This window comes from Manis javanica, chromosome 3, assembly GCF_040802235.1.
Source record: "Manis javanica isolate MJ-LG chromosome 3, MJ_LKY, whole genome shotgun sequence".
NCBI lineage: Eukaryota > Metazoa > Chordata > Mammalia > Pholidota > Manidae > Manis > Manis javanica.
Genome location: NC_133158.1, coordinates 35,122,318 through 35,139,172, shown reverse-complemented (window position 1 = coordinate 35,139,172; position 16,855 = coordinate 35,122,318). Strand labels below are relative to the sequence as shown.

The following is a 16,855-nucleotide window of genomic DNA, read 5'->3' as shown; positions in this document are numbered from 1 at the left end:
AACTAATAACACACTATTATCTTGGTCTCTGCAGGGTTCCGCTCTTATTTTATTGGTTGGTTTATTCCCCTTATCTTTGTTCCCCAAGCCATTCCATTTCCCCTGCTAAAGGCAGACGTCCTGTTCTGTTTGCATGCATCTATTTATTTGCCTGTGTTTTTGCAAATGGCATATTTTCCTTTGGGAGCGTGCATTCTAACTTCACATGAATGGTGTCAGGCTCTCTGTCTTGTTATGTTTCTTACCTTTTCTACTTCATTCTACTTTTAAGGTGCAACCGTTGTTGCTGTGTGCATCTCAAATTACTGACGTTTATTTTTGTGGCATCCTCACAGGGATGTGGCCATCAGGGTCCTAGCAGGAGATGGGACGCCTCAGAGGGTTTACTGAAAAAGTGGTTAATGAAGAGTCTTAGAACAGAGGCATGAGCAGGGTTGGGGGAACTGACCGGGGGTCCGGGAGACCTTAGCACCCTGAGCCCTGTGGGAGCTGTGGCCTTGGGGAAGGGATGATAGCCACCACCAGGCCCTGCCCTGGAGGAAAAGAAGAAGGGACGTGGGGAATAAGTACCCCAACCTTTCTCTCCCACTGTCTGATCTCTGGTCATTGGCTGCTGTTGGAGGATGCAGGAGCCCGGGAGACATGTCTGAGGAGGTCAGCCAGCCAGGTGCAGAGATCTGGGACAGGTAACTGGCCGAGTGTCATGTGCCTGCTGTGTCTGAGTGGCTGCCATGGGCATGTGGACCTGGTGCAGATTTCTTTGTGTAGTTCATTGGACATGAGAACTCAGCACTCATATTCTGCGCATGTGGTCCTAATTGCATGTGTGCCACTCTCCAGAGTGTCTGCTGCACTGGACACTCAGGCCAGCTGGCACTATAATAATAGTAATCTTATTATTGTTGATGTGCATGCATTGTCCAACTTTGATGGGCATAGGGCAGAGCTTGTGGGAGTATTGCTTTGCATCTCCCAGGTCCCCTTGAGCTCCCTGACTCCAGAGTGTGTGCTCCCTGTGACCCAGCCTGCCAGCACTGGGCAGCCTGGCTCAGGGTCTTGGTGACAACAGTCTGCCTGCTGGGCTCCTCTCTACAGGGAGGTCAAGACCCCTTTCTCAGTCCCTCCCCTGATGTCTCCTTTTAGATTGGAGGGAGCACCTCATGTGCAGAAGCCAGACATTCAGGGGCCATATGTTGCCAGGGCCATGGGAGAACAGCAGTTGGAGCCCCCAGGGGAACATGTTTCAATCTGAGAACAGTAATGCAGAAATTGTGCCCTCCTACTTCTCACTCGTAAGAGTGTTCTTAGCCTTGCTTGCTTATCTTCAGGGGTGGGAACTCACCCCTTACCTGGCAGCCTGCTCTATCCTGACCCAGAGAAAGCTGTCCCCACGGAGAGCTGAGATCTACTGCCCTCCACCTGCATACACGCCTATGGGCCTGTGACCCCTCCAGAGCAGTTGTGGACATGTGCAGGCCCGCTGAAGCTGCTCCTCACCAGGTGAGCCATCCAGGGGGCCTGGTCCCTCCCCAGTGGGCCCCTTCTTCTGGACACAGTCCAGCCAGTCCTTTCCCCCTCCCAGGTAGGCACATAACCTTTAGACAGCACCAGGGGGCCCTGAGCAGCATGCACGGGGCCCCAGACTTCTTTCAGCTGGAGTCCACAGTGGGAATGGCCGTGGGACTCCCAGTTCAGAGGTGAGCCTGGGGGACCCTGAGTTCACATACCCCCGGCCATGCATGAGTGGAGAGGCCGCATGGGCCTCATGGGGGACAGGGAGCCCACACCCTCTGTGATACCCGAGGGTGGCCTGGGCTCAGTGGTTTTCAAGGGGAGGCAGAAACCTGAACTTTCATGTGAACGTCTCCAATTTGTAAGTGCTGAAATCTAATTTAAAACTAAGATCACACTGTGTGAGACAAAGTGCACTTGTGAGATAGATGGTACCTGTGGGTCCCTGCCGTGAGCTAAGGGGTGAGAAGGCCTCTTTACTGTATTCAGATGCTCAGAGAGAGCAAGGGCCCAGCGCAGGGCTGCACAGCAAATGAGGGAAACACGGTCGGGGCCTGAGGTTCTTCATCATTCCTCGGGGCCTGGGGTTGGGGTGATGGGTGAACCCAAGATCTGAAATCTCCTTCACGGGGGGGCCCAGAACGTGATACCAGGGGTCCAAGCGCAGGCCTCCCTGAGGCTGAGAGTGAGCTGAGCCAGGAGACCGACTTGTAGGAGAATGTGAGGTGCGGAGGGTGGGGTATGGTGGGCTGGTTGGAGCAAAGCTCCTGTGGGAGAAGCTTGGGGAAAGCCTGCCAACCTGTGGTGGGAATATCGGCCTCTTGGGATGCATTGTTCAAGAGCGTGCTGAATGGAAAGGCAGATGGGCGGTGGAGGGGTTTAGAGCTTGGTCTGCAAAGGTTTCCTTTCTTACGTGACGCTACTGAGAGTGGAGGGCCTTCGTGGCCCCTGCCTGTCTCCACATGGAGGGCTGTTGACTTTGTCCGAGGCAGCACCTGGTTTCCCAGCAGCTGGGTCCTAATTGCAGTCTTTTTGTGGAGCCGTCTGCCCTCCTGTGGTGGCTTCTCAGCTTGAGGGGTTGTGGGTGTCAGCTCTCAGAGCCTAGTAACTGCCCCGGCCTCTGAGCCTGGCCTGGGCATGGGCTTCTGATCCCCAGTGGCATCCTTTTTGTATTCACTGGGACCATCCCAGGGCTTCTCAAACTCGACATGGCCCAAACTGGGCTGTGCACTGCCCCAGCAGGTCCATGCCCCTCCTTCCGCCCCCTTCTCTGCCTCAGGAAGCCACAGCTCCATCCTTCCAGGTGTGCAGGCCAAAACCTTGACTCTCTTGTCTTGGACCCCTCTCCTGGCACACCCCATCCAGGGCTTTGCAAATCCTGACGATTCTCCCTTCAGAGTGATGCCCCTTTTCATTGTCCTTCCCTGCCTCCCACCGCTTCCTGCCTTGACCCTCTCTTGCCCTCTCCCTGGTCTCCCTGTTTCTGCCCAGTGCCCTGTTCTCAACACAGCAGCCAGATGAACCCCTTAGAATCCTGAAGTCGCTCCAGACTCCAGGGCTCCCCACAGTCCTCAGGGACCTGGCCTTTCTGACCTAGTGCCCACACTCGCTTCTGCTCATTGGGCTCAGCTCTGGGGCTTCTGCTGTGCCTCCAGGGTGTCACGTGGCTCTTTTCACTGATTCCTGCGGGTCTCAGCTCAAAGGCCACTTCCGTGGAGAAGACCTGCCTGACCACCCTGGCTGAAATGGCTCCTCCCACCCCCCGCCCCCCTCCCGTCACTTCCTGTGCCATTTCCTTGCTTTAAGTCTTTTTTTCTTTTGTTGGACTTGTTACTGCCAGGCAGTTGGTAATCTGCTGAATTCTGTGGGTTTATTACCTATCTCCCCCTAGCAGAGAGCCAGCGCCAGCAGAATGGCTGTGGGGTCCGTCTTATGTGCTGCTAGGTGGATGCCTGGCACATAGGACCTGTTCAGTCTGTTCTGGGTGACTGGCTTCTTATCCCATTGTGCTGGGCACTGGGTCACTCTGTCCCTGCCCAGCAGACACAGTTCTTGGTAGTCCAGTTCTGCCCATAGCTCCTGCCCACCACCCCTGCCCTGGGTTCAGCTTGAGGCGGGCAACACGAGGGCTGTTTCCTCTAGAAATAATAGTGGCTCTGCTCTCTGCTTCCTTCTCCTCTTCCTCAGAAGCTTCTAAGAAGTTACTATTATTATGAGTTTTAGGTTTGAAATGATAAGTGCTCAAAATACTTGGGATGTCACTTCATTGTCTTTTCTCCCCTTCTAAAAAATATCGAATAGTTTTAGCAAAGTGACTGCCAGCAGTAGCATGGCATTGGGCATGGGGGTGGACAAGGAGCCCTAGTCTGTGACCCAGAGCATGCAGCCTCTGGGGGTCATGGTGGGCTGCAGGACTGGTGACTTTGAGAGGGTGGAGGTTGGGGGAGCAGTGAGGGCTGGTGACAAGGTGACGTTAGGGTGGCGTGCAGAGGATGACGAGGTGGATTGGGGCATCTCCCACAGGGACTCCAACCTTTCCCTGATGGTGACGGGAAGTCAGGGAGCTGGACGCCGAGGTGTGTTGGAGTCAGCTGTTCTCCGGCCACACTGGCTTTGCAGAAAACAGGCTGGAAATGGGGAGAAGGGGGGCAGAGAGTGGGGAGCAGTTCATGGAGAGAATGCCCAGGACTTTGGGGGTGGTATGTGCACGTGAGGGTTTTGGGGAGAGCAGTGTTCAAGATAATTCTGGGAATGGTGGTAACATTTGCTGAGGCAGCTGAGAAGGTTGACAGTAGCCTCTGCTGTTGCTAAATTTCAAGGCTGAGGCGGGGTGCTATGTGGAGGCATTCCTGTGCCCTGGGGCCTGAGGGCTGTCTGTGGTAGGGGCCTTGGCTCACTGTGTCCAGGCCCAGGAGGAGGGGGCTTGTTCATGCCCAGCACCCCCCTGACCATATCCTCTGGCAGGCAGCCATGGGCTTCTGGGCAGATGGCTGGGGGCGCAAGCTGGACTTTGGTGGGAGAGAAATTGATTGGGTGGTGGTGTGTGTGCACAGGACTGTGTGTGGAGACTCATCGTGTCCTGGCACAGGGGAGGCTGTGGGTGAGATGGTGTGTATAGCTGTGTGTATGCATGCCTGTCATTGAGGGTGGCAGGGACCCAAAGTGCCAGGCATGGTGGAGGTGAGCCCTGAGGTATGAGTGTGACAGGGCTGAGTGTGAGTGTGTTTGTGGGACAGACTATGGGCAGTGGGTCCCACTTGGGCATGTGTCAGACACAGACGAGGATGGAGGGTCAGCAGCCCTGGGTGGGGCCAGGTTGGCAACTCTGTCAACACTTGTGGCACCTGAGCAGCTGTGGATGCCCCTGTCTGTGTATCTGTGCCTGGGAGCATGTGAATGGAGACATGGGAACCAGTGCATGCATGTTACACGAGTGTCATGTCACAGAGGTGAGTGAAGGTGACTGAGACTGTGTCCAGCTGTGGGTATGTGCTGGCATGTGTGCCTAGGGGATGCACTCGTGTCCAGGTGTACAGGCCCGTTGTGGTGCTGACAGATGTCCTTTCTCATCCCCCAGGGCCTCGAAGAAAAAGGGACTGCTCATCTCAAGGCGGCAACTGGGACACCTGTGGGACCATGGCACTGCTCTGGGAGCCTGCAGGAGCCTGGCTGGCCCTGGCCCTGGCCCTGGCACTGGGCCCAGGCACTGGTGCAGCCGCCCCAAGGCAGGACTGCACAGGCGTAGAGTGCCCTGCACTGGAGAACTGCATTGAGGAGGCCCTGGAGCCAGGTGCCTGCTGTGCCACGTGTGTGCAGCACGGGTGTGCCTGTGAGGGCTACCAGTACTATGACTGCCTGCAGGGTGGCTTTGTGCGTGGCCGTGTGCCTGCCGGCCAGTCCTACTTTGTGGACTTTGGCAGCACTGAGTGCTCCTGCCCACTGGGTGGTGGCAAGATCAGCTGCCAGTTCATGCTGTGCCCAGAGCTGCCACCCAACTGCATTGAGGCTGTGGAGGTGGCCGACAGCTGCCCACAGTGTGGCCAGGTGGGCTGTGTCAATGCTGGCCGCAAGTATGCCGCTGGCCACACTGTCCACCTACCCCCCTGCCGGGCCTGCCACTGTCCTGATGCTGGTGGCAAGCTCATCTGCTACCAGCTCCCTGGTTGCAATGGAGATGTTGAGGCCATGCCAGCTGCTGCCACTGGGAACTCCTCAGATGCTGAGGAGAGTGACCCTGAGCGACACTATGAAGACCCCTACAGCTATGACCAGGAGGTGGCCGAGGCAGAAGCTGCAGCAGCCCTGGCAGGCGAGACCCAGACAGGTGCAGGGGCCCCTGCTGCTCTGGGAGGCAGGAATCAGCCGGCATCCGCCATTCAGGCCCTCCCCAGGCCCACGGCGGCCACTGCCCTGGGTCCCCCTGCCCCTGTACAGGCCAAAGCCAGGAGAGTGACAGAGGACAGTCAAGAGAAAGGAGAAGCGGCAAGGGAGGAGCCGGCTGTCAGGGAGCAGCCAGCAGCAGGTGGCCCCAGGGGGCTGGATGGGCTTCCTACTGCAGGCCCAGCTGGGCCTGGCCTCCCTGTCCAAGAGAAGCGGACAGATGCCAGGGCAAGGCCTGAAGAGAACCTGATCCCAGAAGCCCAGGCCGCCCCCCGCAATACTGGGCAGGAGGAAGCTGGGCCCCTTCTGGGGTCAAGCACGGCCAGTGTCACCCCGTCACAGACTGTGCCGAGCTCTCCCGAGGACCCGACACAGCCCAGCACCTACAGCATCCTGACCACAGCTTTGCAGGAGGCAGCCAGGGTCCCACCCACCCAGGAAGTAGCCAAGCAGCTGCCAGTAATGCCTCGCCGTCCTCGGCCAGTGGAGGACACAGACCCCAACTCTGTCCATTCTGTCCCTAGAGGTGACTCAGAAGGTAAGACCCTATGCTAGTCCCCCAGGGACACTCAGCCGCGTGAAGGGCAGCCTCGGGGCCCTGTTGCTGCCACAGGTCTGGGTGCAGCTGCCTGGGGTAGGGGAAGCTGGGTCTATAGGGCTAGGCCTGGGATAGCCAGTCTAGGTCCCGCACTGCAGGGCAGGAGGCCCTGAGATGTAGCTTTCTCCCTGGCTCAGCTCCTGGAGGTGGAATGAGTATGTAGGGTGATGTCCCCATTGCAGTAGGTACTGGGCCACCTGAAGGGCCTCTTGGTGTCCCTCATCAGGGCTGGGGGCCCTGAGGAGGGTCCAGCTCTGGTGGTGGTTGGGCCTACAAAGGGAGGAGCTTTGTGGACATGGTGCAGCTGCTGGCTCACATTCTCCCTGATGGTCACCTCTGGACACAGCTGCATTCTTGGTCTCTGAAGTGGCAGCAGAAGGGATGTGGTCTCTTTTGGAGACTCCTTGCAAGAGCCCTGTACAGGTTGCCCACCCCTTCCAGCCAGGGGTCCTGTAAGTGATTTCATGTCTCTTCTGCCCAGCACCCCGCTGTGGCTCCTATCTACTCAGAGCAGAAGCCAAAGTCTCACTGCTGCCCACAGCCATGTGTCCTTGAGCACATCTCTCAGCTGGCTTGGACCCCATTTTCCCATCTGGCAAGTTCAGTGGCCCTTGCTGGTCACTGACTGTGTGCAAAGCCAGTGCACATACAGGGAGGGGTGCACATACAGGTTCCTCCTGGCCTGCACGCACTCCAGCCCAAATGGCTCTCCTTCAGCCTACTCATGATGAGGGGGGCACAGAACTCACCCTTGCTGAGTACCTCCTGGGAGCCAGGCCCCGTTTCTGTGACTTGATCCTCCCCACAGGCCCAGGAGGTTGGTTCCTTCTCCCAATAAGCTGAGCAGGTCAAGGTCAGAGAGTTGTAGTTAGTGGTTCCAGGTCACACAGTGGAAATTGGTGGACTGGGACCAGGGCAGTGGGCTTTCGGGGGCTCCTCCCCATCCAGCCCTGAGCCCGCAGGAGATGGGGAGCATGCACGGGGCAGGGTGGGGGCTGTAATGAAGTACATATGTGCCTGGGGAGGGCTTGCCGGCCTGGCTCTGAAGCGTGGTGCATGCAGTGTGTTTGGGCTCCAGCCTCCAGGGTTTCCAAAATAGAGGCAGCCCCCACACCCCACCCCTCCCCATGCTGCCAGAGGCCTCTCTGTGGTTCTGGGCCTTTGGAATCCCGGAAAATTGCTTTGTTCTCAGGAGCTCTAGTTGTTTTTTTTCTCTGCCCTGGGTTTTCTCAAATGAATTTTGGGGCGTGGCCTTTGATGAGGGCTGCTCGCAGGTAGGGGCACCTGATTGAGTACCCCGTGTGCCATCTGAGGGCTGTCCTGACAGAGCGCCCAGCACAGGCAGAGCCCAGAGCTGAGAATTAGGGTGCAGACAGGCTGCGCCATTCTTTGGTGTGAGGGAAGGGAAGGCGCAGGAAGTTGGAGTGGTGAGTACGTGGATTTAAGTGGTACTCAGGAGCTTGGTGCTGGCCATGAACAAGGGCTGGCTTACCATCCACCAGCCCCATCTAACTCCTTCCTTCTGCTCACCCAGGGCCCACCTGTCATCCCCGCTGCTCACATGCTCTGGCCCAGCTACCTGCCTGTGTCATTAGGCCGATAGCTTACCATTTATTGCCTCATTTTCTCCATCTGTAAGTGGCAGAGAAGTCCTTGCTTCCGGGGGATGTTTTGAGGATTGAAAGAACTAATTCATGCCCAGTACTTGGCACAGAGCTTAGCACTTGCTGAGTAATTATAAATGTTAGCCATTATTATTCATCATCCATTCTTCCATCCACCCACTTACTCCCTCAGCAGATATTTATGGAGCCCCCTCTGTGCTAGAGGTTGGGCCAGTGAAAAAGCAGGCACAGCCTCTCCCCTTTTGGTGTCTACTGGGGGAGGAGGGCTTAAGTGGATAAGCACACACACCGATGTATTTGTGGTCACATGTGAGTGCATGCAGCTCAGGAAGGGTGTGCAGGGGGAGGACTGATAGGTGGGGGTCATGTGTCCAGTTGAGCATCCTCGGGAGAGTGGAGGCCTTAAGCCTCCTGACTGCTGTTGTCGGGGGTGGGCTGGGGGATCCTGGGTGATGAAGGGGCCCTTGCTGGGGAGAAGCTGGGAAAGCAGCTTTGTCCAGGCTGCTGAGAGGCAGTCCATGCAGCCGGAAATGACCCCCAGCCATGTTGCCATGGCAGCCCTGGGGCCTGGAGAAGGAGCTTTCCAGCCATTGCCCCAGGCCCAGCTGGGGCGAGGGTCCTGGCTTTGAGCGGAGCAGTGCCAGGGATCCAGGCTGCCTCTGAGCATGTCCAGATGTGGCCTAATGGAAGCCACATGCCCGCTCCCTGGGCTGGGAAGAAGGGGTCTGATGTCTTGTCACTCAGGGGGTTTGTAAGGGCGCCTTCTAGTGCTGGACTGGCATGATGAATGGAGCCAGGGACCACTCTGCTGCAGTCCTGGGCTGCAGGGGAGGAACCCTTAGGACAGGGTGGCTCTCAGGAAGCTGGAGGCTCCTGGAGCGGCTGGGGGTAGCCCCCCTCCTGGAAAAGGCTCCAGCAAAAACCTCTGCAGGCCCCAGGGCTGAGTGGTGGGAAAGGGGCCCCTTTTTGGGGGCTTTCCATAACCGTATTCTACAGGGCAGGGGTCTTTAAATGACTTAACATTCAGGTTCACACAGAAACTTGAAAATTCAAATAACTTTATATTAATTGCAGACACCACATAGCGCTCATGACTTGTGCCAGGCACTTCGTAAGCACTCTGTGATTAACCCTTTAATTCCACAGCCTCCCCCTCAGTCTGCAGCAGAGGAGTCAGGCCACTTGCCCACGGACACATGTGCAGAAAGGTGGACCCAGGTTTCTGTTCCGTTTCCTTACATCTTCATCCCTCGCCGTCATTTCTGAGTGCCCACTGTGGGCACAGGCTGTGACAGATGCCATGTGTATCATGTTGAGCAATACCCAGCACAGTCCCTACCCTTGGGGAGCTTATAGTTTAGTGGGGGAGATGAGGAACCCAGCAGTCACATGGGTGTGAAGTTCTGAGCCGTGACATGGGCCAAGAAACAAGGAGCCCATTTGAGGGGATCTGCCTTGTCCTGGGCATCTGGGAAGCTCCCTAGGGGAAGTGACGTTTGAGCATGAAGGGTGTTGACTGGGTGGTAGGTGGGAAACAGAGAGAAGAGAGTGCTCTGGGCAGAGGACACAGTGCCACGTGCTAGGGCCATGAAGTGGATGGAAAGGAGGCTGTGGGGCTGGTGTAAGAAGAGGCTGGGAATGGGGGAGACCTGGCTCGGGGTGGTAGTGTTTACCCTCAGGATGAAGATTTGGGCCTTTGTTCCAAGGCAGTGGGGAACTGCTGAAGGCTAAGGCAGGAGATGGTGTGATGTTATTTGTGCTCCCTCTGGTGTAGGGATGAGCAGCACCAGGCCTTCCCAATGTCTGTGGTCTCCAAGGCCCCCAGAATCACCAGGCTGTGGCTCCAGGACCTGCCTATACTCTCCCTGTTCTCTGGCAGATCCCTACAGACCCTCCCTTCCCATCTCCAGTCTTGGCCTGTGGGAGGATCAAACTTGTTTCGGGTCTGGAGTCTCCATGGACATGGCCTGGGGATCTGAGGGAGCCAGGCTGGGATTCTGGACACTGAGCCCCTATCCTGCACAACAGAATTGCCTCTTGTAAAAGCTCCTGGAGCGGCTGGGGAGAGGTTCTTGCCCACATGGGCTGCGGTCCTGCCCAGTAGCAGAGGCCTGCAAAGAGAGCTTACAGGTGGACCCAGCTGGCCCTTCCCCTTCCCACCCCCAGCCCACGGGGCCTTGAAATGGGATGTCTGACTTTGCCAGGGCTGCATAGGGCTTGTTGGGAGCAATAGTATGGTAAAAAAGGGACTTGGCCTTCCCACCAGCCCCTGCACATCTGTGGTGAGTATCGCATCTGAAGCCCACCACACGCTCATTGTGTGACCTGAGGCCTGGGGTGATACTCCTCTGAGTCCCCATCTCCTCATTGATGAAGTGGCATGGTTGTCAGCACCCAAGGCTGTAGTGAGGACTAGCTCCCCAGGGCCTGCCCCATCTCTGTCTGCTGCCCTGCTACAATGGTGCACATGCCTCCCAGCTGTCTACCTGTTAACTTCTTCCTGCAAAGTGCCTTTGTAAGCACTGGAGTGTTGTTGCCAACATTGAGAAACTAGAAGGCTTCACATAAATTGCAACTTTCTGGCTTTTATTTGAAAATTGGCAGTTGTGGGTGCACTGGGCCCATGTGGCGTGGGCTGGCTATTGGGGATGCTAAGAAGGGGCTGTCCACGCTTTGGACTGGGTGAGTGCTCTGTGCTTTGCTGGGCCAGCTCTCCTTGGGTCCATCATTAACCTGGTCCTGGTTGGCAGCTGGGTTTGGTCCTCTGCTGGGGGCACCTGTCAGGGCATAGAGTTTATCCTGTGGCAACCTTGAGAGAGTCTGTGTGGTCATTCTATTTTATGAAAGAGAAACTGGTGGCCTATAAGGGCTTTTCTGGAGGTTGCAATAGAGCTGGGCAAGGGGCCTCTGTCTTCCAGTGAAGGGGGTGGGCTCATGGCTCCCATGAGCAGGGGTGGGTCTGTGTGGCCTGTCCTGCATTTGCCTGCCCCAGAGCACATCCTTTGGGGGAAACGGGCACACTTCATAGATGCTCCCCATAAGGCCCTGGGGCCAAGGCTGGGTCTGTGGTAGGTTTATTTTAATTTTTAAAACTATGTTTTTTTCTTTCTTTTAAAACAGATTTGTTGAGATATTATACATGTGCCATAAAGTCCTCCCATTTAAAATGTACAATTCAGTAGTTTTTATCAGAGTTATGCAAACTCATGAGAATCTAACTTTAGAACATGTTCATCATCCTAACAGAAACCCTGACCCAGTTGTAGCCACTTCCCACTCCCCCTCCTCCCAGCCCCCAGCAACCACCAGTCCAGACATTCCTGGACATGGAGTCATACAATGTATGGTCTTTTGGGACTCTCTTGTGTCACTTAGCATAATGCTTTCAAGGTTCCTCCCTGGGGTAGCGTGTATCAGTACTTCATTCCTTATTATGGCTGAATAACATTCCACTGTACGGATATACTACCTTTTTAAAATCCTTTCATCTGTTAGTGGATACTGTGTGTTTCTACCTTTTAGCTCTTATGAATACTGCTGCTGTTAATATTCAGGTACATGTTTTTGTATGTACACATTTTCATTTCTCCTAGGAATATAGCTAAGAGTGGAATTGCTGGATCATATGCTAACTCTGTGTTTAACCATCTGAGGAACTGCCAAACTGTTTTTGACAGAGGCTGCACTGTTGTACATTCCCACCAATAATGCTTGAGGGTTCCACTTTCTCCACATCCTTGCCAACACTTGTTATTGTGTTTGTTAGTATAACCATCCTCACTGGTGTGAATGGTGTGTCACTGTGGTTTTGATTTGTATTTCCTTGGTGATCGATGATGGTAATCATCTTTTCAGGAGCATACTATAGAAATTCTAGAAACCATACCACACAGGTACACATTCTATTAGCGATCAAAGTGGTGACATCATCACAATGTCATGTAGTCTCTGGGGAACTCCACCGTGTACTCGTGGGAGAAGGAGCGTGACGGAGGCAACTAATGTTGCAGTGTTGTCGTAAAAATAATGTTGACTGCATGGATCAACGTGACCCATGGATCAACAGGAAAAGGTCTCAGGTCCTCCAGGGCCTAGGACCACCCTTCAGGGCCCTGTCAGTACAACTACAAGCATGTAGGTGCATGCACATATTTTTCACAAATGCTAGCATGTTATCCATGCTGTTCTCTGCTGTGCTTTTTCTTGATTAGCAGCATGCCTTGGAGCTTTTCCTTATCGGTGTGTGGAGGGTTCCTTACCAGCCAGTGCTCCACAGTATGCACCTTCCATTTCTTATTTACTGGTCCTACTGACAGATATTCAGGTTGTTTCCATTCCTTTGCCATTAAAAAGCAAAACTGCAGTGACCATCTTTATGCCAAGCCCCAGTATGGAATTGCTGGGTAAAGTCAATTTGTGTATTTCCTTATTTTTTCTTTGTAAGCCATTTATTGAAGTATAACCAGTGGAACCTATCAGAAGCATACAACTCAGTAATACATTTTCAGGAGCATAATAAATGTATTCGGGAGTCATACATGTTCAGAACATGCCTGTGTGACCAGGACTCAGATCATGAAATCAGGAGACAACCCAGGCCCCCCCTTCGATGCCTGTCCTGGGGGACCACTGCCCTGATGTCTCATAGCAGACATGAGTTTCGTGCTCTCAGCCTTTACTACAGGGAACCATGCAGTCCGTTCTCTTTCGCATCTGGCTTCTTTCGCCCAGGCAGTGTTTGCGAGGCTCACCATGTTACATGCACTGTAGTCGGTCCTTTTTAGTGCTGAGGTGCTCCACTGTGTGGATGGGCCCCGGCGTGCTTGTTCATTCTGTCAGGGGTGTTGTTGTTTCCAGTCTGAGGCCATTAGGAAGAGCGTTGCTTCGCACCTGCTCATACCAGTCTTTGATCATCATTTACATGTATTTCTTTTGGGAGGTGCCGACTGCCATGTGCTCAGCCTTTGAAGACACGGGATGCATATTTATAACCCTGGTAGGTGTCGACTTGTCCTCCTTGATGGTGTATCAGCAAACATCTATTGAGTGTCCACTGCACTATTCTAGGTGCTGGGAATCACAGCGTGAGCAAAGCAGATGAAATTCCTGTCCCTCGTGGAGTTTCCCTCTGGGTGGAGGGGACACACAGTCATCACATGAATATGTAAACTCTATGTTAGTTGGCAAAAAGCACCAGGGAGCATGCTATAAAACATTCCCAACTTGGCCACACTGGGAGGTAGAAGATGTCACCTTACAGTGGTTTTATTTTTATATGGCTTTGCTGTCCCCCCGCCTTGGCCATGGGCTCCCCAGCAAGTGGGCCATACTCCCACCATACTGCATGGGGCATGGAATGGTCTTTCTGTCTTTTTGTCACTCTTTGCAAACCAGTGCCACTCCTTCCTGCTGGGGACCCACCTCAGTCATAGTATGAATGATCTATTGCCACCATGATGCAAGTGGCAAACAACCACAGGGCTCAATAAATAGTTACGATTGCTCCCAAGTCCATGGGTCATCCGGGCTCTGTTGCCAGGGCCAGGAGTGGCTGTCAGCTTGTGAGTGTCTGCGGTCAGCCGGCCCCTCAGTGGGGACTGGCTGGTTTGGGATGGCTTCTGCTAGAATGGCTTGTGTCTGCTCCTTGTACTTTCATCTTCCAGCGGGTTAACCCCAGTGTGTTCTCATCCTGGAAATAGGGCTCTGGCTGAAAGGTTAGAGGTACTTGAGGATTCCTGGGGTCTAGGCTCAGAACTAGCAGAACTGTGCTTTTACCATTTTCTGTTGCCAGCCAGTCAGGAGGCTGGCCCTGGTTCAAGGGTGCCTCTTGTGGGAGTTGCTGCAAAGTTGTGTGGCAAAGGGTATGCAAAGGAAGGGAAGAGATTTGGGGCAGTCAGTGTAGTGAATCTGCTCCAGGCTCTGGGCTGGGTGCTCTACATACTTCATCTCACTTAGTCCCCAAATGACCTTACAATGATTCCCTTCCACTAGGGGGAAACATGTGCCTGGCCCAGGGCCCATTGGTGAGTAAGTGATGGGCCCAGCTCTGAGCTCAGATCTGTTGATGCTTAAGGCATCTGAATCCCCTGGCTAGGCCTGGTGCAAGGCTCAGCAGGTTTGAGGCTGGCTCTGCCCCTCACCAGCTGTGTGTCCGTAGGCAAATTTCTTCACTGCCTGGGCCTCAGTTTTCTCATCTACAAAATGGGCTTACTGAGGCCTCCTTCTTATACCTGTGTTCTCATTTGGAAGAAAGCTGGTGTTGGGTACCAGGTGCTGGGATCTGTCACATAGTAGGGCTCTACTCACAGCTGGTGCTATGAACCCAGCCCCAGGTGCTCTGCCTAGAGGGCAACAGCCACTGAGCTCTGGGCTGCTTCCTGTTTGTGTACCAAGACTGAGGCAGCCTCTCCTGAGGCTGAACCAAGCCCCTTGTGCCCCCTGCACCCTAAGCCTTCCAGAATCCTGGGTGCCTTGGTGAACTGGAGCTCAGAGAACTGTGCTGTGGGCTTCCTGGGGCAGAGTCAGCAGTGTCTGCCTGTTGGCACCTCTTCCAAGCTGAGCCAGGATTGTGTGGCTTTGGGGTCCTTTGTCCTGCAGCATGTGGGACTTTGGGGGCAGGCCTTTAGCTGACTGGCTTCACCATTTTATGGGCTGGGGCTCTGCTGGGCTTTCCTTGTCCACACCAGGGTCTCCACATTGGGAAAGTGGGCCTGGGGCTGAGGTCCACTGGGGATGAGCCAACTTGGTCCTCAGATGGTGAAACCTTGGATGTGAATCCGACCTCTGCTGCCCTTGGCTGTGTGACTCAGACAAACTATTCGCCCTCTCTGAGCCTCAGTTACTGCAGCTGTAAAATGGGAGAATAATCTCTAGCACCCCAGGATTACTGAGCAGAGTAGGGAGAATGTCAGCAACAGAGCAGCTGCTCAGGATTGTGAGCCCCCCTTTTCCCCAGCCAGAGGGCCACTGCACTCTGGTGGGTGGGGATACGGACCTGTGTCCACTTCCTGTGCCCCACCCCTGCTGCTGTCACTCTAGCTGCCTCCAGATGTGCAGGGGACTGTTCCTCCCTGGCTGCTCCTTCCCTGTCCTATGCTTTTGTTTCAGTGCCTGCCAACTGAGTCAGCAAAATGTCCCAGTCCTGAGATCTTTTCTGCAGTAGCACAGCCTGGCTGTGAGGCTATCTCAGAAACGGGGTGGAGGGGGTGGCAGGGGGCGCTCTCCTTGGTCTACAGGTGGCGCCTGTCCATCTCCTTTACCCTCACAGGGTTGAGTTGCGTGGGGGAGCATTTATTACATGGCAGGCACTGTGCTTTTCCCTGGACATGTATTGGTGCATTAAGCCTCATGACACCCCTGTGAGAGGTCATGCCCATTTTAGAGACAAAGTAACTGAGGCTCAGGGAGCTTAAATGAACTGTCCAAGGTCACTGAGGGCAATGAAGCTGATGTTTGCTGGCCACTGACACTTGGCCCTGTGTACCGTCCGCCTTCCTGGGTTTGCCCACCCGCCTGGCATGAATAGGTATCTCTCCATTGTCAGCAGACCGAGCCTCCAGGACTGCCCCTTATTTAGGGGCCCATGAGGGGCAAAGCTGGCCCAGGGCAGGGCTAGCAGGCCCCACACTCTGCACTCGTCCCCAAGCCCAGGCTCCCTCTCTGGCATGGAGTTTGGGATTCTGGAGTTCTCTGGGATCTAGTGATAGAGGGTAGGGGAGGCTGAAAGAGCAAACTATGGAGCCAGGGAGCTCCCAGGACCTGAAGGAGGGGGTGGTGGACAGGGGAGAGAGTGCGAGGGAAGCCATCTTGTCTTGCTTCCTGCCCCCACCCTCTCTCCTGCTCCACTCCCTCACAACAGGTTTGCAGGCCACCCTTCTAGACCAGGCTTTGTCATGCCCAGGACCCAGCGGGAACCAGAAAGGCAAAGACCCACCCCCCACCCTGGGGCCGACCTCTCTGCTGTGGCCAGCCTGCCTTTGGGACACACATGATGGGGAGGCAAAGACAAGATGCCCGTGGTGAGACAGCTGTTGGACACACAGACAAGATGGCTGTGGTCCGAGGCCGCAGGACTCACAGTCCCCAGAGCCCTCACCAGGGCAGCTCTTCTGTCGCCTCTGGCCCCCGGTCCCAGGGCTCCTCTCCAGGCTGGATTTCCATGTCAGTCCTGCCAGGGCCGGCCCCACCACCAGGGGTTTGCAGGAAAACGCGTAGGTGTCCTGCCTCCTGTTAGCCTGTAAGAGGAGAAAAAAACCCAACCAATTTTTTATGTGATGTTTTAATTTTTTGTATTCCTTTAACCAGTCACTGTTTATTAAGGTAGATAAAGTCATGTTTACATTTCTCTTATAGTAAATGCTGGCCCAGGAAACCAAAATTGCCTTCCAGTTAAATGTCTTCTCTTTTTAAACTGTGTGTGTCTGTGTTGGGCTGGTAATTAAATTAAACTATCTGGAAAGAACAATAAAACAATTAAGTCATTTATAAGGTTAATCTATAAAATAAAACAAAATGCTATCCCCAGAACCAGAATTCCATCAAACCTGGGTTTGAGCAAAAGTAGCAGCAAGTTCTTAAACTAATAATCAAAGAGAGAGAATTCACAGCTCTTTTTGAGGAACAGAACACAGAGCAGTGTCTTGGTGAAGATCTGGAAGTCCACGCGTTGCCTCTGTGTGAAATCTGAGTTACCCTGGAAGACCGTACTGAAGGGGGCTGGCAGCGGGTTTAAACGCCTCCT

General features: G+C 54.5%; 1 protein-coding gene across 3 annotated transcripts in view; it reads left to right on the top strand.

Moving 5' to 3' along the window:
• The window catches only part of FBLN2 (fibulin 2), a 91,532-nt gene that overhangs the window by 21,350 nt on the left and 53,327 nt on the right, over positions 1–16,855 (top strand). For all 3 annotated transcript variants that reach the window (XM_037023912.2, XM_037023911.2, XM_073231103.1), the window contains exon 2: positions 5,090–6,430. In XM_037023912.2, coding sequence (XP_036879807.1) covers positions 5,149–6,430 — 1,282 coding nt within the window. In that variant the 5' untranslated portion in view covers positions 5,090–5,148. The remainder of the gene's footprint in view (positions 1–5,089; positions 6,431–16,855) is intronic.